Source organism: Sceloporus occidentalis, unplaced genomic scaffold, assembly GCF_023333645.1.
Source record: "Sceloporus occidentalis isolate IW3139 unplaced genomic scaffold, rSceOcc1.0.p SCAF_2, whole genome shotgun sequence".
Lineage (NCBI taxonomy): Eukaryota > Metazoa > Chordata > Lepidosauria > Squamata > Phrynosomatidae > Sceloporus > Sceloporus occidentalis.
The window spans coordinates 90,526,423-90,550,594 of NW_028316982.1; the positions used below are offsets into that span (position 1 = coordinate 90,526,423).

Genomic DNA, 24,172 nt, shown 5'->3' on the forward strand with positions numbered 1-24,172 from the left:
CATCTGGCATGCGGTCTTCCTCTCTTTCTACTTCCTTCTACCTTTCCTAGCATTACCGTTTTTTCCAATCATTCATGCCTTCTCATGATGTGTCCAAAGTACGACAACCTCAGTTTTGTCATCTTGGCTTCTAAGGAGATTTGTGGCTTGATCTGCTCCAGGGCTCACTTGTTAGTCTTTTTGTCTGTCCATGGAATCCTTAGCTCTCTTCTTCAGCACCACATTTCAAATGAGTTGATTTTCGCCCTATCTTCCTTCTCAACTGTCCAACTCCCAGATCCATATATGGCAATAGGGAATACAATGACTTGTACGATTCTAACTTTTGTGCTCAGTTGTATATCCTTGCATTTTAAATTGTTCTCTAGTTCCTTAATAGCTGTCTTTCCCATTCTTAATCTTCTTCTGATTTCCTGGCTGCAGTCTCCATTTCTATAATTCTTTTACTATTTCTATTTCTTCATTGTCTAATTCACATTTGTGTAGGTTCTCTGTGGTAATTATTTTTGTTTTCTTTATGTTCAACAATAGGTCTGCCTTTGCACTTTCTTCCTTGATCTTTCTTAGTAGTTGTTCCAGGTCTCTGAGGTTTTCTGCTAGTATTATGATGTCATCTGCGTATCTCAGATTGTTGATATTCCTTCCTCATATTTTCACTCCTCCTTCTTCTGTGTCCAAGCCTGCTTTTCTTACAATATGTTTTGTGCAGTGTGCCTTTCCCTTGCATGGGGGATCTGTTCTGGAACTCCTTCCCACATAAGCGAAAAACTCGTATGCTCAAGCCACATTAGAATGGGGCTAGTGCATGCGGCGCTCTGTGGGGCACGCGCCATGGGCACTTGCCCTATTACTTCTTCCTGGCGCGCCAAGGCTTCTTCCAGTGCAGGCTTCCAGCGTATATTGGAAGCCGCGTAAGCCATGCACACATATAACACTGGCACACTGTATATAAGTTGAACAGTTAGGGTGATAATATGCAGGCTTATCTGACTCCTTTGACAACTGGGAACCATTCTGTTTCTCCATGTTCTGTTCTGACAGTAGCCTCTTGTCCTGAGTACAGATTCCTCATCAAGACTATCAGATGTGTTGGCACTCCCATATGTTTAAGGGTGTCCCATAGCCTTTCATGATCTATGCTGTTAAAGGCTTTGCTGTAGCCTATAAAGCACATGCTGATTTTCTTGTGGAACTCCCTGCTTCACTCCATTATCCATCGTATGTTTGCAATGTGTTCTCTAGTGCCTCTTCCTTTCCTGAACCCCACTTGGACCTCTGGGATTTTTCTCTCCATTGTATGGTTGGAGTCTATGTTATAGAATTCTGAGCATAATTTTGCTTGCATGGGATATTAGTGCTATGGTTCTATAGTTGCTGCAATCTTTTGTGTCTCCTTTTTTTGTGGATGGGGATGTATATTGATTGTTTAGTGAACTGTTTTTACTGACTGAAAACAAAAACATTAGATTGGAGTCAAAATTAAATACTTCAATCCAGAAAGAATTAAAGCTTTTAAAAGCAGACTCTGTTAACTCCTGTTGAGTTTGACATCTGGCAACCCCAAGAATGAAAAATCTTTGTGACTCTCAGTGTCTTCATTGTCTACTTTAAAGTTATGTAAATAATCTGTGGTCATTGTTTTTATTTTCTTAATGTTAAACTATAAACCTGCCTTTGCACTTTCTACCTTTTCTTCAGTAATTATTCCAAGTCTTTGCTATTTTCTGCTAGTAACATGGTATCATCTGCATATCTTAAATTATTGATGTTCCTTTCTCCAATTTTCACACTTTCTTTCTCAGAGTCTAATCCAGTTTTACATATGATATAGTCAGCATGCAAGTTAAACAGATAAGGTGATAAAATTCAGCCTTGTCTGACCCCTTTGTCAATTGGAAACCATTCTGTTTCTCCATATTCTGTCCTGAAAGTGGAGTCTTACCCTGAGTACTGGTTGTGTGTATGTGTATGTGCCTTCGCCTGTTGATCTATGGTGTCCCCATGAATTTCATAAGGTTTTCTTAGGCAAGGAATACTCAGAGGTGATTTTGCGAGTTCCTTCCTCTGAAATATAGCCTACAGATGTTTGTCAACTTGTATTTTGGCATGATGCTTGATTTACTATTCTTATTTAGCTTTACTTTGAACTTCTGTTCTTCTTTAGCTTTCTGCGAATTTCTGATAATAGCACATCATGGTCTGTGCCACATTCTGTTCCTTGTCTTCTTTTTGCAGAAAGAATGAAGGTTCTCCATCTTTTGCTTCCAATTATGTAGTCTATTTTATTTTGATACTGGCAACCAGGTGAATGTGTATGTGATGAACAAACTGTTGGCCTCAGCCAATCAGTTGTTTTCCTGCATCATTTCTTGATCCTAGGCCAAATTCTCCTATGTGTTTTTTTTGGGGTGGGTGGGTGGGTTTTTCGGGCTATGTAGGCTATGTGTAAAATGCCATGGATGCTGGCCATGAAAGCCTTCATCTCCTATGTTTGGTTCTGCTCTGTTTTCTACTTTTGCATTCCAATTGCCTTTGATTATCAACATCAATTGTGATCAATTTCCTCCTGAACCCAAAACAAAACTTTTCAATTTCTTCCTCTTCTGCATCTATAGTTAGGGCATAAACGTGGATTATGGCTATATTGCAAAGATTTCCTTAAGTTTTATTGATATCAGTCAGTCAGACTTTGTATTATATCCCTTGACTGTTTTTGCTACATTTCTTCTCACTATTAATACCTCTTCATTTCTTTTTATATTTGCATTTCCTGAGTAAAACATTGTGTAATTATCTGACTCAAATGTCCCATTCTTGCCCATTTTAGGTCACTCACCCCAAGGACTGCAATATTTATACACTTCTTGTTTTATAATCTGTAGCTTCCTTCCCTCATTCATTTTTCTCACAATCCATGTTCCTGTAATATGTGTTGGGCAGCTTTGGAATTTTCTTTCACCTCTGAGCATGTCAACAAATGAGTATAATTTGCCTTTAGTCCAGCTGCATCATTAGCAACCGTGCACTCATAGTTGTCCTCTGCTCGTTGTGCCATCCAACTTGGGGAACCTGGTAGTCTCATCTTCTAGCACTCTCTCGTTTCATTTTGGATTGTTTCATCATAGCATTTTCATGGTAAAAGATATTCAAAGAGAGGTTTACTGGTGCCTCTTTCTTCACAGTACTAACAAGTGTTAGCTTTGGTGCCACTGCCAGTGTTTATGAGAGATCCTCCATGAGTGCACGGTAGCAAATGATCAACTCCTACTACTAGTGCTGCCCAGTTGATATCTGGCACATTTAGCCTGGCTCCTCAGCAAAACCCTGTCTGATGTGGGAGACCCTATCAGCAGTGTTACCAGTGGCATAGCCTCTTGCCTCACAGGAGCATGCAATCCCACCATCACAGAAAGCAAGTGCCTTGGTGCACTGTCAAAACCCTAAAGGCTTCTGAAAGGGTGGTTGCACTCCGATGTGTAACTTCAAACAGGGACTAACTTGGACTGACCTGCATCATGTGATCTAATTCAAAATGTGCTGGCGAATTAAGAAAACCAAAATTTTTCCAGTTGTACTCTTAGAACTTCACAAAAAGACAGTCCCTGTTTTCCCCCTGGTTGACAGGATTGGATCCAGACTTCATCATACTTTATGCAGACCCACGGAAATCCCTGGGACTTAAGGTAGTCATGACTTATTTATCCCATTGATTTCAACTGCTCTATTCTAGAATTGTGCTTTTTAGCACTGTTGCAAGAACATGCTTCCAGTTCTTGTTCTATGTGGTAATATAAGCAATCCTGTTCAAATAAATGTACTAAGGCCTGTTACAGACTGCCAAAATAAAGCTGCTTTGGGTCTCTTTGGAGGTATGCTATTTAAATGATGCATGGGTCCTAAGAGTCCAGAGGTCGCGCCAAAGCCACACTCCATTTCTAAGCACTGGAGTGCAGCTTTGGTGCAGCTTCTGGATTCTTAGGATGCATGCATCATTTAAACAGCATACCTCCAAAGAGACCCGAAGCAGCTTTATTTTGGCAGTCTGTAACAGGCCCAAGTTACAAATATTAACATACTTTTCACTGCCCTAGAGCTACAAGGTTCATAAGCTGTAAGGGAGACCACCAAAAGGATCTGAAAGAAAGTACAGCCTAAGAAAGGCACAATTTTCTTCCAGTGCATATTCCTTGTCTCACTAAGAAATGTGACTGAATCTGTGTAGTCCAACACCTATGGCAGTAATAACTAGCAGCACTACTGTTTTTCCTTTGATTTTATTACCATTGATCTTCCTTTATAAAGTATGCTACTATTTTGTCTTGCTTCTCTTTCTTTAAGAAAATATTCAGAGAGTTGAAATTGAGGTTGTTTTTAAACCTGTGCAATGTTTTTGGCCTGCCTGAAACAGAAAGCTGTGTGATCATGAATTCATCCATCAGGTGCACCAGTAATCTAAGTTCATCCAAGAAAGCCATAATTAGTTTTTCTCTGTTAACTTGCAAAAGTCAAGCTGTTTTTACTTGTCCTTGATTCCTCACTTTGGAAAACTTTCAGAAGCAGCCTTCCATCAAATTACTTATCCATTGATAAGTAATTGGATGGAATGTGGTGGTCTCCCTTACTTTGGGGTGCTCAGAAGAAACTAGCTGAACTTGTAGGTTCACTGTCGGTGCACCGAACTCTTAATTTCAGAAACACAACTCTAATATCTTTTGTAGGTTTTCCTACATGCTTTGCTTTGCTACTGTCTTCCCCCTTCCCTTATATCTGGTGTCTAACCTGAAACAGAAATACTCAGTACAGTCCTGTCATACTTTGAGCTAACATATAGGGCTAACTTCACTTTAGTTTGGTAGGGAAGCAAACTAATTCTATAATATTATCTATATTATGCTTATCTGTGCTGCAATAAAATGCCCTTGCCAACCTAATATTCAAATCTCTCAGAATGCTGTAACATACTTATTACCAGCAAATCATCATGCACTATAAAAAGCAAAATCCCAAGTCTGTTATTTCAAGTTCATACACTACCATTTAAATTTGACACTGGCTTCATTCTTAACTATTCTGAATTCTTGTTCTCTGTTCAAATTATATACTATTAGTTTGAGAACTTAAGTGGATGGATCTGGCATGCATTATTTTTATAGACTTATTTTTTTTAAGGTGAGAAAATGGATATTACATCATGAAATGATCCTAACCAATAGGTAAGAGCTGATCACTGGAATCAAACTAGCTGGTACTTTAGGGAGAAGTGACGATAAAATGTTATATTTCACAATTGTGGGCAAAGAAGAGTATAGCCAAACACAGACTCTGGATTTCAAGAAAACTGATCTTAACAAGTTCAGGGAATAACTGGGTGGAATACCATGGCTAGACATGCTAAAGGAAAAAGACACCCAGCACAATCACAAACAATCCCATGGAAGAAGAAAAATATAAAACATCTGAAACATCTGAATGTTTGAAAAAGCCATTGTTAAGAAGAAAGTGGGAAAAAGTGGGAAGGTGGGAAAGTGGAAAGGAAGGGCAAATCACCAAGGAAGAGTACAGCTTGTAGCCAAGCTTGCAGGAATGGTATAAGGAATGTTAAAAGCTCAGAATGAGCTGAGATTGGTTAGACAAACAAGGAGCAACAAAATGGTTTTTTTCAGATATATTTGAAGCAAGAAAATGACCAAATAGACAGTGGAGCTGCTGTTTAATAAAGATGGTGAAATGTTAACAGATCACAATGAAATGGCAGAACTACTCAATACATATTTTGTTTCAGTTTTCCCTCAAAGAGAGAACTGTGTGCTTGCATGCAGCAGCAGAGATCTTGGCAAGGGAGCTGGATTGCAAATCAAGATTAACAGGGAGTTAGGAGTCACCTAGCTAACCCAAAAGAGTTCAAATCTGCAAGACCAGGTGAACTACACCCCAAAGTACTAAAATAACTTGCTGAACCACTTGACATAATTTCTGACAAATCTTGGAGAACAGGTGAGGTGTGAAAGGACTAGAGAAAGTCAAACTTTGTCCCTCTCTTCAAAAAAGCACCCTCCAAAAAAGGTCCAAGAAGCTACAAACCAGTCAGCTTGACCTCAATACCAGGAAAAATATTAGAATGGATTAAATAAGAGTCTGTCAGCAAGTATCTTGATAACAAAGATCAATAGGAACCAGCATGGATTTATCAAGAACAAACCCTACCAAACTATCTCATATAACTTTTTGATCAGGTCACTATAGTAAATGATGTAAAATGCTGTCAATGCCATTCATCTGGATTTCAGCAAATCATTTGATAAGGTCCTCCATAATATTTTGATTAGCAAACTCTTGCATGTGGAATAGATGGCAACACTGTCAGATGGATTCATAACTGATTGGAAAATTGTGCTCAGAGTGGCTGCACTTCAAGCTCGAAGGAGGTCTCAAGAAGAGTACCTCAGGATTCTATCCTAGGGCCACTAATCTTCAACATTACTATCAATGACTTAGATGAGGGGTGAAATGAATCCTTATCAAGTTTGATGATGACAGAAAACTGGGAGGGTTGGCTAACACATTGGAAGATTCAAAACTAGAATATTGGGCAGAAATTAATAAAATGAAATTCAATAGACACAAATTCAAAATTCTATGTTTATGCCTCAAAAACCAAATGCATGTGCATAGGAAGGGGGGGGGGGATACATGGCTCACCAGTACTACATGCAAAAAGGACCTTGGGATTATTGTTGATCATAAATTGAACATGAGCTAGCAGTGTGATGCTGCAACAAAGAAGATGAACACTATTTTAACTTGCATTAATAGAAGCATAATTTCCAAGTCAAGGGAAGTAACAGTCCCACTAAATTCTGTGCTGGTCAGGCCTCATTTAGAGTATTGGTTTCAGTTCTGGGTTCGAGCAGGTTCAAAGAAGGGCAATGAGGATAAAGAGGTTTGGAGAACAAAACATAATAGGAAAGGTTGAAGTAGCTGGGCATGTTCAGCTGGGAAAAGAGAAAATTGCAAAGTGACAGGCTTACATTCTTTAAATATCTAAAGGGTTGTCCTAGGGAGGAGGTGGCAGGCCTGTTCACTGTTGCCCTAGAGGGTAGGGCCAATTCTAATAGTAAAGTTACAAGAGAATAGATTTCAACCAAACATTAGAAGGAACTTCTTGGCAGTAAGAGTGATTTGGCAATGGAACCAATTGCCTAGAGTGGTGATGGACGGTTCCTACTTTAGATGTCATCAAAAACAGGCTGGACAGCTACCTGCTGGGGATGCATTAGCTGGAGATTCTGCATCAAGCAGGGGGCTAGACTTGATGGCTCATGAGGCCGCTTCCAACTCTATGATTCTATGGTCCAAACTACACTGTGGAAATAATCCAGTTTGAGGCCACTTTAACTGTCCTTGCTCAATGCTAGGGAATTCTGGGAATGTAGTTTGGTGTAACATTTAGCTTCTGTCATAGAGCTCGGGTGCCACAATAAACTACAGTTCCCAGGACTCCCTAGCACTGAGCCAGGGCAGTTAAAGCAGTCTCAAATTGGATTATATCTTCAGTGTGTTTTGGGCGTATGATGCTATGAAATACAAATGGCTTCACATCACAACCCAAAATATGCTTAGTTAAAGACAGAATGTGGAAAATTTCTTCTTCTGACACTGGCCATGCTGGCTGGGGAATTTAGGAAAATGAAACCACTACCCTCATCAGTCCATTTTCCAAATTCATGTCTGAAGTCCTGCTATGTTTAATGGGTATTTATTAATAAGTGGGTTTTGTATTTTGGCATAGCCAAGGCAAAAGGGTAATATGACATAACCAAAAACCTAAAATGCAATGGAACATTTCAAGCACCCCTAACACATGCAACAGAAAACAATAGTTATGTCCAGTTTGGACACATATAACTTGTGGTGATTATAGTTCACACAAATGGCATTCTATTCTTCCTGTATGGGCTTTCCATATAATATTTTACACATATTTCTAGAAATAGATATTAACAGATCAATAGAGTAGGAAGAAATATATAAGGAAACCTTCAATAAAACCCACTGATAGTAAACATATGAAGATTTTAAAAACAACCCAGCCTATACAGAAACTCAAATACTTGATTCTAAGTTCACATAATATTATAAATCTGTTTCAGCTGAAAAACACATCAAAACTAACCTGTTTTGTTATATTGCCATGGAGGAGTGCTTCAATGTGTAACCGTGACAACAGCTGAGAAATAAAGGCCTTGAGGCGGGGAAGAGTGACATCTACAACAGATATTTTGACATTTAAAATCAATCATGTTTTCTATTTGGAAAAAAAGTACATTATTTTAAGATGAAACACATTTCTTAAGAAGAAGAAAGAAAAAAATCACCACCAAAAGGCAGTGGGTGTTTTTTCCTTCACAAATACTCATATTTGGGAAAGTATCCAGATCTAAATTGCTGTGCTCACTGCACAATTTGCCTTGCTTAGAATTCATATGTCGTTTGACCCAGATTCCAATACAGGGAAAAAAGGAAAAGAAAGCAAAGGAAAGACTACTTTGTGCTACAAGCAAACTAAAGACACATCCACTTTCAAAAATAGTAACAGTCATTCAAGTGGTGGCTGAAGATAAAGCTTAAGCTGTTAACTACAGAAAGAACATGGGGTTTTTATCTTTTTCTTGGAAGGAAGGTCAATCATGTTGACAGCAATTATTTCTAATGGCAGACTTAAAGGCTAGTTGTCATTTTGAAATTAAATTGTCTGTGTGGTGTGTTTATGTGCATTAGCTAAGGCTACCATCTTTATGTCCAGTCACATCTAAGGATTCACTGGTAACCTCTCTTTCACTGTAGTCATTATCTGCACTGCACTTCTTTCAATGAGATGTGCCTTCTAATCCAGAAGCAATTGTATGGCCACCTTTGCAAACCAAATACAGAATCAGGCATAAATTTGGTCTAATTCACCAGGCTTTGTAGCCTACATCTGGCACTGAGAGACAATCATTACTAGACACTGGGAAAACATTTCTCAAGTCTCTTGTTATAAACTACTGTACCCTGACATACACAGAGCTTGTACCATGTCTGTATCTTTCTGACTACAAGAAATAGATTTCCAAATAGAGCAACACTGTTGTTGTGTGTGCCTTCAAGTTGTTTCCAACTTATGGAGATATCTTAAGATGAATCTATCACAAGGTTTTCTTGGCAAGATGTTTTCAGAGGAGGTTTGCTTTTGCCTTCCTTTGAAGATGAGAGAGTATGACATGCCCCAAGATCACCTAGTGGGTTTCCATGATCGAGTTGGGATTCAAACCCTGGTCTCCAGAGTCATAGTCCAATGTCCAAATCACTACACTGGCTCTCAGAGTAACACAAATACAACCCAAATGAGAACAAAAAGAGTAGGTGGAGATAAAACATCTACTTCTCTACTTTTCAGACCAATGTTTCCCTTCCCAAATCCTCTTTGGTAGAATACAATAAGATTAGTATGCCCCACCCGTATATGTGTGTGTGCGTGCACATGTGCCTATGCATATGCGAGGGTTCTGGTATCAGAGGAGAAAAAGAGTTTAGTGACAAATATATTTTCAATTCTGGAAATTAATAGGTAAAAAAAAAACAGATGGAGTAACACACATACACACACATTCTCATTCTAAGGTCAATCCATTAGCACTAGTTTCATCCTCAAAATATCAACTGTGTTAAAGATAGTGAAACAAAAATGGGAATTATGGCTTATTCAAACAATTAACAATTTAACTCATCTGTTCGATTATTTGATATTTACTCACGCCTTGATATTTACTCACATTTCTGATCTTTTGGGATCAGAAAAAGAGTATGTACAACGAGACTATTCATTAATATTGGAAAACTAATTTATAATACTATCTCCTTATCCTGCCCTACAATAGCCCTCCAGCCTTATGAAAGTGCTACACAGAGTGTTGGGGCACCCTGTTGGATAGGAAAGACAGTGGTGTAAGCAGGACAGTAGGGATTCCACATATTCATGCAGAGACACACTCCATTAGCACAGCTGATGGAAAACTGATCTTGGAATGTGGCAGCTTCAAAATTAGGAAATTTCTTTCTCTTAGATTTGTAGGTCAGGGACAAAGGTGCCCTCACCCTACTTACCCAAGCACCCACAAATGATTTAGACTTTTGCGCGGGGGGGGGGGGGGGTTGAAGACAACCCAGTAACCACAGCTGAATGTAGTTATTAAGATGGCTGAGCGGAAATGCAGAACAGTCTAACTTATGTCTGGGTGCTTAGGAACACTAGGAGCAAGACTTGTAAGTCAAATATATCCCTGCCTAAGTTCTAGCTATGCTTGTTCAGGCAAACATGTGAACAAGGCTTTAATCAAAGTTTACATCTCAGTATGTTTTTGAAAGCATAGAATTTTGGATAGCCTAGCTTCTGCTGATGTAACTTAAACTTCTGGGAATAAACTATTTTTACATGTATATTTTAGATTTCAACTAGGTATCTTATTTTGATGAATTCACTAAATTTATTCAGCAACTTATTTTAAATGTTTAATATTCTGTTATTTTAATCTTCCCCTTGAACCAAATGGGGTTTTGATCATCATTAAGTATTACCAAGAATCTAAATCTGGAGGCTAAAGCCCTAGGACAGAGAAGAAAATTTCTGGCAGTTTTTCCAACCATCAGCAAGTCAATTACTGAAAAGCTTCAAACTGTCCATGAAATGGGAACACTATGCCAGCATCTACTCATGACTGAAAAGAAATAAACTAGAACACTTCTAAATTGAGTTGAGAGATGAAGCATTAGACTAGAAACTTCACAAGTTACACTATAACAAATTGGACCATCAGTTCAATATTGCTACACTAACAGCCAGCAATCCTCTATGGTTTGAGGCAGAAGGTTTTCTAGCCCTTTTAAAACATTAGTCAGCAAAGATGCTTAAATTCAGGAAAAGCTTACCATCTAAAGCTTCTTTTAATTCATCTTTGGTCCAGGCAACTTCTGTCATTAATAGCCGGAGGTAATACATGGCATGCTGGTGTGGCTGTTCAGCTCGAAAGTTGTTAAGTGATCTCATATACTACCAAAATTACAATAAAAATCACATAATAGTTAACAATGAAGTTTGGAAAAGAATTGAATTACCTCAAGTTCTCAAATTTTATATTCAAAATAAATAAAAACAGCCAAAAGATATTCAGGTAGGCAACCAGGGTTCCCTCTTATCTGAAACTAGTTAGCACAGTCAGTACTCAACATGCCATATTAACACTAGTGGCAATATAGTACACACCTGTAGTTAATGCTAGCAAAAACAAAAGCAATGTGGATGGAGGAACAGGGAGTGAGTGTGTGAACTCGCAGCCTGTTCCCAATCTCTGAAATGTGGTTAAGGACTAGGAAAAGAATACATCTGCAAAAGCTGAACAGATGATTTCAGAAGCTCAGAGCTTCAGTTAAAAAAGCTGCTGCCAACACAGGGGATATTTAGGGTACAGATTTCTTTCCATTCACAGAAGATTTCTTAGCCATTAAAAAAAGCTCCTCAGAGCAGATTTATGGGGTAAGCAAAAGCCTTCGGAGGGAAGCCAACATACAGATATATAAAAAATAACAAGAACTTGAAACTGCTTGTCTACTCAGATACAGGTCTCACTGAATGAACTGGTGTTTTCTTTGGCGGGGTGGGTGGGTGTCTGTCTCACAACAAAAGTATCATTGGTAGGTCCTGTATGGTGCTTTTTGAAATTTTAATAGGGTGGCATGTTTCCTGTTTAGAGTTTAGTATCAAAGTAAACTTCTAGATGGCTTACCGCTTCCTTGATAATTTCAAATCTTTTTTCATCAATCTCAAAGGTGGCCATTTTCTCAATAATCTTCTTCAGCAGGATATGCTGCTTGTCATTGTAACCTTTTACAGAAAGCTATAGGGAGAGAATAAGTAAGTTGTTTATGTACTTGGAACCTTCTTTTAAAGTAAAATGGAGATTTCCATTAGTGCTGTAAATCGCTAAGAGCCAGGATGGCATAGAGGTTTGAGCGTTGGATTACAATTCTACAGACCTGGATTCAAACCCACCAGGTCGTCTTAGGCAAGTCAGATTGTTTCAGAGAAAGGCCATGGCAAATCTTGCCAAGAAAAACTCATGATAGATTTGCCTTGGGGTTGCCATTAAACCAAAAATTATTTGAAGGCAAACAACAACAACAACAACTACTGCTATTACTACAGTAAATAGCAATCTCCTAACAACAGGAAATGTTTTGCCTTGCTTTAATGGAATTCTTAATGTTTTCCATCAGTTGCATTGCATTTCTGCAGAGTTTCACTAGTATTTTACTAACTCTCAGGAATAAACTTGTACCAAAAATAAACACTGTGGAAGTGATACTACAGCACAGAGCAAATATATTATTGTACAGTGCAAAGCAAAGAAAGCACTGTTCATCATACAAGATAAGGTAAATCCTCATTTGAATTTTCTGAATTTAAAATAGGAAAAACAGTGTGATAACCTCCCAAAAGCAATGTAGTATTATTTCAAAAAGAATAAAGGTATCCTAAGATTTCAAAATCTAGTTCAAAAATAGAAGAAAATACCTCCATTCCATAATTTCTAAAGCAACAGAGTTTACAATACTCTTATTAAGAAAAGTAGGATAGTAAAAAAATTTAAGACATTGAGATGATAGCTTTCTAAAGTTATTGCATAACTGGATTAATCATCACATGTATGCACTCATACTGAAGTACTGCTTCTTTGAAATGCATACCACTTTAATATTCCATTAACCCTGCTTTATCATATCATTCTCTCTTTCTCACCCTGAATGTTCATTTGCATCAGTGTGCACTTCTTTTAGAAAATGCTGCTTATCCCATGACATCCTGTGGTGCAGAAATTATATAGTATACCTGAAAGTTGTATCATCCCATAATAAAGTCACTATGGGGTAAAGCAGACCTCCCATGAGAAAGTCAGATTGGGGTTGCAGCAACCACATGCCATGGCCCCAATCCGCCTTTTTGCCGGTGCAAAAAATAAGCAGCAAATTGCTGCTCCTTTTTGTGCTGGCAAAAAAACCCCCAAAAATGGGTTTTCCCACCCTGCCACAGCTTTACAGTGCTCCTGTGGTGTGGGGCATCTAAATGCTGCATTGCCTGGAAGCCGGTCCATGTGTGGGCAACCAGATGCCATGAAGCTGGCTTCCAGGCGACTTCAGAGCATGCGGCACCAAACTGCTGTGCTCTGAAGCCGCTCAGACAGCGGCACAAGGGTGGTCTGTTTCGCCCCAAAATTATATAAACATTATTTTAACAGAACAGAATCACAATCTCTGGGTAATGAATAGGATAGATGTCTGAAGTATTTTATGATTGATAGAAAATGGTAATGACTATGGTAGATGATCAAAGAAATTAGACTTGGTTTTAAATTATGTTGTCTACATCCCAGGCTACAGACTGAAGAGATATGATGCAGCAGTCTTTTTAACCTAAGTAGATCTGGGTCAGTGATTCAATGAGAGGCTCTCTGGGAACAGTACATACATCAACTTGAGTTACACAGTGGAAGAAAGGCAGAATATAAATTTAAATAGTAACAAACAAAAAATCTAGTAACCTCTTTAATATTAAAAACTGTGTTTGTATTTTCAGTCAGTTTTAGTATAGAAAATTCCAGGTCAGCCTAAACAACATCATCAAGGAATGTTCTATGAGATGAGAGGTATATCCTCTTAAAAGTCTTGAACAGATCTCATATTTTATATATGATCAAGAAAATCTAAGAAAGAAGTAATGTATGAAAAATCTATTTTTTTTCTACTGCAGAAAAAGCGGACTCAAATTTATTTGACTCTAACATGCAATTTTCTCATAGTCAGTAAAACAGTTTAGTAAAGTGTATATTGGGGGGGTGAACTAATTTAGGTTTACAAATACGCATGCTCCTACAGACCAATTAGTCTTTATTGTCACAGAACATTCTGGTGAATGCATGGTTTCATTTATCAAATTCACAATTCAAATCACCAATAACTTAGAAAATTCCATGATTATTTTAAAACCATTAGTCTTGCAATGTTTCTATAGAAATAACTAACCATGCAAATTAGTTACAATGTTACACAGCACACTACAAAAAAATTCACAAAAAACACATGCCAATCACGTTCAAACCATTCAATAAATAGTTTAATATTATACATGGGTTTTCCTACCTGTTACAACAAAAATGCAAGGAAACACAGAACAAGTAGCCATTTTGCTTAGAAAGGAAGAAGCCAACATTTTTCCAAACGGCATTTAACTCTCAAGCCATCTCATTCCTTCCTGGTTTCCCCCCAGCTTACTTACAAGTATTGCATTCATTCCTGATGCAATGGCATAGACCAAACCTGAAAGGCGTGCTGCATATGTATACTCTTTTAAATCATCCTTCAATAACCTGATTAACAGGTATGTCATGTTGCAATGGAGAGGGTCAGCATAAAGGTAGCGACTAACAAAAAGAAAAAAAAGGATGCTTTGATACTTCCAAGCAGCGACATGGTAAGGGGTGAAGAAACATGACTGAAGAGTATGTATATGCAGCCTCATAACCAATATTCTTGGAAATGAAAAAATGAAATCATAGTAAAGAATTTGTTTCTTCATTGGAAGTTCTGATTTAATAACTGGAAGAGCAGAGATCTTAGCTCCAATTAGGAGCACAATTTAATTTAGTTTTAGGTGAAAAAAATTTACAACTAATCTGGCAAATGATGTAAAATGAAGCCAAAAGTCCTGAATGTGAATGGAAGTGTTGAAGACTTGCGAAAAGATTTAAGTGAAAACTCAAACTATGAGAAAGTATAGTCAGAAACCAAGGTTGAAAAGGGAAGAAAAAAGATTTTCAGTTGGGAAGGCGATTTTAAATACGCTTCAGCAAATCAAGTTTTGCTGTAGCTTTTTGATTCATGGATGTAAATTTAAGGCTTTTAAGGAGTCTCCTTAATCTGGGTACTTACATACATCCCATAGATGGTATTTTGGAGATCATAGTTCAAGCCAGCTAGTTCTGCTGCATATGCATACTCGTTGAGGGAGTCTTTGAGTAGCTCAAGGTACAAATAGGCCATGTTACAATGTAAGGGATCCACGTAAGCAAATGGGCTGGAAGAAAATGTTGAAAGTAAAATATCTGATACAATTACTTTCCACTTCTGTTAGATCCTCCACACTAGGTCTCAAGGATACAATTAAGAAAATCATTTTGGTGGTTCCAGTTGTGACAATATTGAAACAAACACAAACACACACTAAATGGGAACAGAGAGCTAAAAACATACCCATTTAACATTTTGACCAACTACATTAACAGAAATGCCTTTTTGCCCACTACATTTTGAGTTTCGTATAGAGAATTTAGAAAAAGAATATAATACAAAACAATCATTTTGTAAGGGAACTAAAATCCACCACAAAGTACTAATTTAAATTTCAATGGCTAGTCCATATAAGACAGCTTCACAAAGAAGTTAATCTGTATCAAGATGAAATCACACTGAACACATCTGCTAGTTTCATAGAAAAAGAAAAATATTACACCTGGGGGTTTAGTTTTACTATCCAGTTGTCATCTTTAGATTAAGCACAGAAATATCAAACCAAGTTTCATGTTTGGCTGATAAAATTTTGTAGATCCCAAGGAGGTACAGAAGTCTGCACAGACGTATAAAAGGCAAAGACAACTCAAAGACTCAAGTCATGTTTCCACAATACTGCTTAATGCTAGACTAACCCGATTAAGATCAGAAACAATTTGTGTACAGCATGATCTAAAATCTTCTACAGATACGTACATAGATATGCAGCAGTTACAAAAATACAAACCTGTAATTGGCACAAAAATAAACTGTTCATACAAAATCCTTACTGAAGTATGTCTTTATCATAAAATCAAATATAAAAAACAAGTGAGATATAATGATGTTTGAAAGAGAAACTGAATCAATGTCTAATAAAAATTATAATTTTCCCCCAGTTTTTAAAAGGAAAATCAGAATACTCTACAAGTCACATGAAACAGGCTATAACACCAGTAATTCAGATCTGCACAGTGATCCTATGCATTTTTAACCAGACATAAGTCTCATGGTGCACAAAAGAGCTTACTCATAAGAAGGTGCATGGAGGCTTTTAGCCTCAGTGTATGTTTACTACTCATAGAACAATGCTGCAGTATTTTTCCATTTACATCTTACCATGGTATTATCTTATGCCTAAAACTGCAATGACATAGAGCTTTTTTGTTGTTGTTGTTGACAAGTCTTGCAGAGACTTCTTCTGGAGACAGATTCACTTGAATATGCTATCTATATCAGTAATCCTAAATGCATTTACCAGGGAAGAAGCACCACTAAACACTTTCGATTTTGCTTCTGAATGGGAATGCACAGATTACACTGAAATTCATGTGGGCTTCTAGATAAATCAAAACTAAACTCACACAGTCTAATGTGGAATGACCACAATGCTTTTGTACTCTGCAACACAGCCCTCTGGTGCTGCTTTTTGGTATCTCACCTATTGGCTTAATCTGTCTTGATCTCAGAATCCATGTCATGCCTGTTTAAATCAAATTTCTCCCCATACAGTTCTGTATTAATTTTACTGATGAAGAAAAAAGACAATGCAGAATACTTTTTCTAGAAAGAAATTATTCTTGTCCACATGGACTCTATAGACCATGTACAAGCTGTCACTAGCACTCCATTCAGTTACTCTGTCAAGAGAAGTATGCATCTCATGTATGCTATGACAATGCTAGCTTGTATAAATGTAATACTAATATATTACATGCTACATATTAATATAATATATAAACATAGTGTACAAATATATACCTAGCATTGTCATGACACAGGTGAATATTAGGGTTCTATATAAAAGACTGCCGTCCTGCAGTAACAGCTTATACTGATTTGCAGTGCTTTTATTGTATATTCCTGCAAGGCAAGAGGCTGGACTGGATGGTCCTTGTGGCTTCTTCCAGCTCTATGATTTTTTATTGTCCCAGCTGTCTCCTGCATACAGGTTATATGTGTCCAGGCCAGGCAGAAATTCCACCTTGCAAATGCAAAACAGGATATGCTAAAAGAACAAACCATGGAAATGATGGTACAGTCTAATTTTAGACTGATACTTCAGCAGCTGTAACCCGGGACCTGAAGAAAACTGGAAGCAGCTCAGCAGACTGAATATATAATTGCCTCTTGGGGCCCTGCAACCATGTGCTAGTAATTGCTAGATCCAAATACCCACTATGCACCCTATGTAATTCTTTTCCTGCCTCCCAGTCAAAGTTGTGCCCTGCCTATTTGCCTAGCAAAACCATGGGGAACAGATGGTTGCTAAATAATCCATAGACTATGATGTGAATACATAAGCAAACTGCATGAATAGTAAAGAAATGAGAATTATCTAATACCTCATGTCTCTAAAAACTATTCTCTACCAAAAATGAGAAATAAACCAACCAAAAGAGGTAATTGTCAGCTTTTAATAAACAGAGCAGCCCCACATTCCACCTATTAAGTACCTTGTTTTTTAAGAAGTGCTCTTCCCCCATTAAATACAGCCACCATATACAATAACTTTTAAGCAGCTAAGGAAAAGTATAGTAACAAAGTGATTAACATAACTCCATGGCTCAACTCTTAGAGCATCAACAACAATGCAAGTAGATCATAAACTGAGGGTGCCAAATTTGTATATTAGTAGACTCATCTAAGTGATCTAATCACATCTACATAAAAAGGTACTTAGGGGCAAAACATATGGCCCTGAAGGAGCAGCTTCTGACTGCCTCTTTGCTCGCTAGGTTGGGGCTGCGGCAACCACATACAGACAGTCACTCCTTTTTGTACTGGGGAATGGGAGTCTTTGCTGCCGCTGTGGCATTTCTTTGGCGCAGCATGTGTAAATGCTGCACTGCCAAAACATTGTGGATCTGCCACATGTGTGGTCAGCTGTGCAAGATTCCCAGAGAATTGGGAGTGTGCCCCCAGTCCGCCAGGAAGCTCGCTCCTTTTGACCATCTGTTTCCCCTGTCAGTTGGATCACAAAGTTGAAGTCCATTAAACAAACGGAAAGGTAATGCCATCCATAATCAGAAAAATCCCAAATAGTAACAAAAAAGAATTCTCTGAAGATGCCAGCCACAGATGCTGGCAAAACGTCAGGGAGAAACTTTTCTGGAACATGGCCACATAGCCCGAAAAACCCACAAAAAACTATAAAAAAGAAGTTGACTGTCAGAACTCCAGCTTAAATGCTGAGCATGAAAAAAAAAATCCAAGACATTCAGCTACAGTTATTAATGTATGGAAGCATGTTTATGCTTATTTATCCTTAGCTGTCTACTCCACGGTTCATGTGCTGAAAAATTCTATCTTGGAAATATTAGAGATACATTTGATTTGGAGAAGATATGAATCCTGTCTTCCACACAAAAGCAGCTCTTCAACTGCATTTTCCAATCTGGAGAAAACAGTACACAAAAACAGCTCACTGTTCACCATAATGCCGAGGAAAGAATTGGATGGACTGACAATCATGTTATTACAAAGATATGCTCTACTTAGTATGATAAATTGTAAAGCTAATGCTCGCATACCTGAAAAATTCAAAGTTGAGGCAAGCTTTGGGTAAGAAAAATTTATCATCTTGCTTGAACCACAGTTTGCTCATAGCGGTGTCCTGCATTTAAAAACAACATATGTTTCTACATTTAAAAACTGTCTTTTTGAAATCATTTTAACTTGTATTATATTCTTCTGAATATCAGAGATGCAACACCTATGCAAAACAGGAATACCACAAGGCTCATCAGAGTCCCATTTTGCATTTCCACAACTCAAGTGCACAGACCTGAGGAATGGATGTAGACATAATAGGGATGCATGGAACTACTCATGTCTAATGTCTCTTCATGGCAGCAATATGTGAGGACATGTGCTCACATTCATGTCTGCGAACAAGTTTCTGGGTCCTATGGTATTGTTTCATTAGAAGTGCCCCCCCCCCCCATGAAATACAGCCACCATATACGCAGCTGTGGAAGAGTGTAGTAACAAAGCAATTAACATAACTCCATGGCTCAACTCTTAGAGCATCAACAACAATGCAAGTAGATCATAAACTGAGGGTGCCAAATTTGTATATTAGTAGACTCATCTAAGTGATTTAATCATATCTACATAAAAAAGGCACTTAGGGGCAAAACATATGGCCCTTGAATCATAGCTAAGCTTAAGAAGAGGGAAGGCTAGCTGGCAACACTGCTAGTGATGGAAGAACCCTAATACAATCCATGCCCAAATCTGGAATAGTTTGGTTTTGCTTCATTTTGAGGTGCAATGTTGTATCTATGGGAGTTCATATTCAACCTCTGCAATTTAAGCATTGGCTTCACTGCTACTTATATATCTGAATACAGTAAACTGCAAACTATATATCGGAGAAAAATATCTTTTAAACCACAGCTAAACAGATGATATTCACTTATACCATATAACCTTAAAATACTGTTCAAGTTGTATTATAAAAGGATGGTTTTTGAATATACAAGCTTGGTTTTTGAACAAATAAGCTTAATCTTTCATAAGAACATCAGAAAAAAAATACCCACAAATTTTATTACTCAAAAGTAATATCTTATAGCTTATTAATCATGTATAAAGATATCAGAATCCTGTGAGGGATAATTCCACTGCTTTTGTGATGTACCTTTAATGTTTAGTTGCTTTTATACTTATGGGAATGTTGCCTCAGCAAATGGAACATCACATGGTGAAAATGCTTGCCCATGCTATTATTGTCTTTTGCTCTGTTATAGATGTTGAGGCATTGAGAGTAGAGGTTGTAGGACACAATCACTTATAGCAATCAGACGGGATTTTTAGAATAGTGACTTAAAGTATCTATTTAAGTTACCTGTGTGAAATGGAAACATAACCTATCATTGTTAAAACCCTCAACTATAAGAGCAACTAGCAATCAAGATTAGAGAACTGTAACTAACTAATTTTAAAATAACTTACCAGACACCATTTTCTAAACATTTCTATTTGATACAAATTGAGTCTCCCTTACTTGAAATACATGGGACCAGAGGTGTTTTTAATTCTGGATTTTTGGGGTTTTGGAATACTGCATATACATAATTAGGTATCTTGGAGATGGGACCCAAGTCTAAACATGAAATTCATTTATGTTTTGTCTATACCTTATACATATAGCCTGAAGGTTATACATAATATTTTAATAATTTTGTGCATGAAACAAAGTTTGTGCACAATAAACCATCAGTAAGCAAAAGTGTCACAATCTCAGCCACCCATATGGACAATTTTGGATTTTGAAGCATTTTAGAATTTCGGATGAAGGATACTCAACCTGTAATGGATTCAGCAACTGTCTATTTTGTAAAAAAATAGTTCTTCACTATCTCAGTCAGCCATGTGAACAATTTTGGTATTTTGGAATTCCGGATAAGGGATATTCAGCATGTATAGGGGGGAAAAACTTACCTTAATAAGGGTAGGGTACTGTGGTGCATCCTTCTCTAAAGGTACTATTTCAAAGTTAGTAGGAATAAATTCATTCTTCATTGGGAGCTTGAATTTCCCATTAAGGTCAGCATTTTGCCATTTCTGAGTATAAAATGTAAACAAGAATGATGTTTTTGCTATCACCTAGTGTGCATATTAAAAACCAATAACCTTAGTTCTACCTTGCCATAGATATCACTACCATTCTCAATATATTGAAAAAGTAAGCCTCCATGAATAAGACCCTTGTGAATAGAATGGGAAGACAATGATTTTCAAGAATCGACCCAGCTTTAAATTTCATGTTCAATACTGTAGTGTAATTTCTAATTACCTGCACAGGAATACAAGCTTCCTTTCAATTTGTTGTGACTATTACTGAGAGTTCAGTTTTTAAGAAAATGGAATCATTTTTAATAGCCATCATTAGATAATCTCATATTTTAAAGAAAAGAAATTTTAATGAATAAATATTTAGTATAGAGTTTCAGACTTTTATTTAATATGATCAACCCACCATAAAAAAACTATTAATAATTCCACATTTCAGTAGAATATGCAATATTTTTGATATCTCTTGTTGGAATAATTTCCACTGTTACAATGTAATGGCCCAAGTAACAATTAGTAATAACTGTTCTTACAGATAATAAAAACTTTCTTAGCAGCACTAAAAAAAGGGTTTGTATCCAGGACTGGTTTCAAGAATTAGATACTACCAATTTTCTTAACACACCTTAACGACTTCATCAGAAATTGCTTCTTGCTTGTACTGGGTTCCATACCATTGTTCTGTTCTATCAGTTTTTCCTTCAAAAGCCTTAGAGACTATTGCAACCCTAGAAATAAAATTAAAACATAGTAAGTAACCAGGGTTTTCTTCTAGAAAACAACAACAAAAAAACCATCTTGCATGGTTGTTATAATAATATTAATAAAGACGCTTTTTATTGACAGTGCAATTTTTGGCACTCCTATTCTACATCTGCACACTCCTTTTAATACTCTTACCAATGAAAAATCCAAGTCAGCCAACAATTATTCTTGTTAAAAGAACTGTGTTAAAGGACTCTGATAAACTTAAAATTTGTTTGCAACTTATGAACAAATACATTCAATTTGCAAAACTATCAAGGAAAAAATTTACCGAACTTAACACAGGGAATTCTTTCCCATTAAGGTCAAAGATCCACAGGAAAAAAGTCAATCTGAAATAAATAGTTAATTGTATGTTCTTAATAATAAATTCTATAAATAAAATAAAAAATATTGTAATTCTCAAGAAGACAGTGTTAAAGCACTATTAATCTCCTGCTGCTCTGTCTACTCGAAGTGGGACCTACTGATTAACAGAAACAACACTATAACTATCCCTAACAGAGGGAATGAGAAGGAGGATTCCTAAAAAACAAAAAACAGAACTACTGGGGGATATGACCTCCAGAGCAGTGCTACTGAAAGAGGTGGCCTGTGGAACAGTGATGGTCTACGGTGAAGTTCCAGGAAACTATGCAAATATAGTAATAATATAACAGAAATATGCTAACAATCACTAGGAAAAAACAATGTCCAGTTTGCCACATCAGATAGCTTGAGATGCACTGGTGCAGAACAAGTAAAGAAGGCAGTAACTGTTGAGGACTACTGCAGAACAGTGTCTGAATGATCTTCCAATAGCAGTACCCAACCAAATAGCAAGGAAGGAGGTAGTTTGGGGAAATGCCTGAGGCTTGGATGAATTTTAAGTGTGCAGATTCCCCATCCCTGACAGAATACATCAAGTTCCGGTTCTGGCTTCTAGCTAGCTGTAGATCAAATGCTACGCAAAACAGAGAACCAAAGTTTCTACAGGCCTATTTCTTTCACTGTCTTATTTCTAATGTCATTATTTCTTGAATTAGCTAGAAATCTAGATGCCATTAATTATGCCATATTAACCTCCAAACCCAAGGCTTCGAGATGTACATGGGAACAGTTTCAATAGAAAAGGATTTTAAAAAGTTAATGAAGTGACTTAACAGTAGTGACCATAACCCCTATTATTTTTTACTAACTGATTTCAGAAGCCTTGGTACATAACATTTGAAAACTAAGGAAGCCAATATATCTACAAAGTATAAGAGGGCAAGAATTTCTGTAATTTTCTGCTCAATTAGTCCTTCTGCTGGACATTGTCAGAACTAAACACTGGTATAATTCCTATACCAATATTTTTATTTATTTCATTTGTATAGTTTATGTTCTATGACTTTTAGATTGTTTGCCATTGGCAGGTGATATGCTGTTTTGATGAGACCTGTAAAGTGTCATGCAAATTTATGGTGCTATATAAACAAACATTAATGATGATGATGCTAATTCTAAAATAAATGCAGGAAACAATATTCTGTTGTGTAATGTTTCCTAGCTGGGGGAATAAAGCACACCACTATGGCTTCCAAGAGTCTGTGCTTGTTCTCTATTCTCCCTGAAGCATACATATATCAATGAAAATGCTGGTACATAAGCTATATGCAAAACCTTGAGTTGACATAGCATTTGGAAGAGCAGTGCTCACTTCGCTGTTGGCATGACACCCCTCCTCCATGGTGAGTCAGGCTTTTAATCTCCTAAGTGTGAATTGAACATCATGAAAAAGAAGAAGTTGCTTACATGCTTGTAACTCTTGTTCTTCAAGTAATCATCTGTAAATTCATACAACCCACCATTTCGCCCTATTCATGTCCTGCCCTTATCTCATAGCATTTATTTCATTGCAGCAAACTTGGAACTGTTTGGAATAGACTGTCTGGTAAAGAGTAGGAAGGGGCAGCATAAAGCTGCAGGGTGTGGGAGCAGAACTGCTCTAAAACACATGCTGTAGAAGATTCAGAGAATGTCTGTGCAGGTGCAGATTGATCCATATGTGTGGGTTTATGGATGACTATTCAAAGAACTACAGTTATAGGTAAGCATCATGTCCATATGTGTAAACCCATTGTTCATTGTGTTGAGATAAGAGAGTTACCATAGAAGATGTGATTCATCATGGTTTGTACCTATAATAGTTTGTTCTCCCCAGTCAGACGACCTTGAACTAGATGTTGAGTGAGAATGCCCATTTCAACAGTTGCAATAATCCTCAATTGCCTCACTCTCACCAGTGCAGTATTCTACTCTCTTCTGTGTCCTGTGATTTGTATAATTACCTTGTTGCAGAGAGCAAAACACTGTTGTCTGCTTGCAACAGAGAGGCCATTTTTATTAGTGATCAAGATTAATATAATATTCACATAATGGTAAATTATCATTGTTCTTACACCATGGTTCATATTAGAAGTATAGACTTTCAGCTGTTGTGTACATAATTGACTTGGTTTTTTTTTTTTTTTTTTTTTGCTGAAGCCATGATTCTGTGGGAGTGCACACAAGAAACACTTAGGTAAGCAGTGTTTCTCAGTACCAATGACAGAATTGTTACCATAGAAACTAATTGCAAAGGAAAATAAAGCGTCCCTTACACTATTGTACTGTGCCTTGTACTCATACATAATGTGAAGGAAAGGCTATATGGCATGCTTCATTTATA

General features: G+C 37.2%; 1 protein-coding gene across 6 annotated transcripts in view; it reads right to left on the bottom strand.

Moving 5' to 3' along the window:
• Positions 1-24,172, bottom strand: part of LOC149318670 (insulin-degrading enzyme) — a 90,017-nt gene that overhangs the window by 16,055 nt on the left and 49,790 nt on the right. For all 6 annotated transcript variants that reach the window (XM_089510249.1, XM_089510246.1, XM_089510245.1 and 3 more), the window contains 7 exons: positions 21,341-21,443; positions 20,584-20,706; positions 18,669-18,751; positions 15,019-15,163; positions 11,820-11,930; positions 10,966-11,086; positions 8,174-8,265 (listed from right to left, as the gene is read on the bottom strand). In XM_089510249.1, the coding sequence (XP_089366375.1) occupies positions 8,174-8,265; positions 10,966-11,086; positions 11,820-11,930; positions 15,019-15,163; positions 18,669-18,751; positions 20,584-20,706; positions 21,341-21,443 (778 nt within the window). The remainder of the gene's footprint in view (positions 1-8,173; positions 8,266-10,965; positions 11,087-11,819; positions 11,931-15,018; positions 15,164-18,668; positions 18,752-20,583; positions 20,707-21,340; positions 21,444-24,172) is intronic.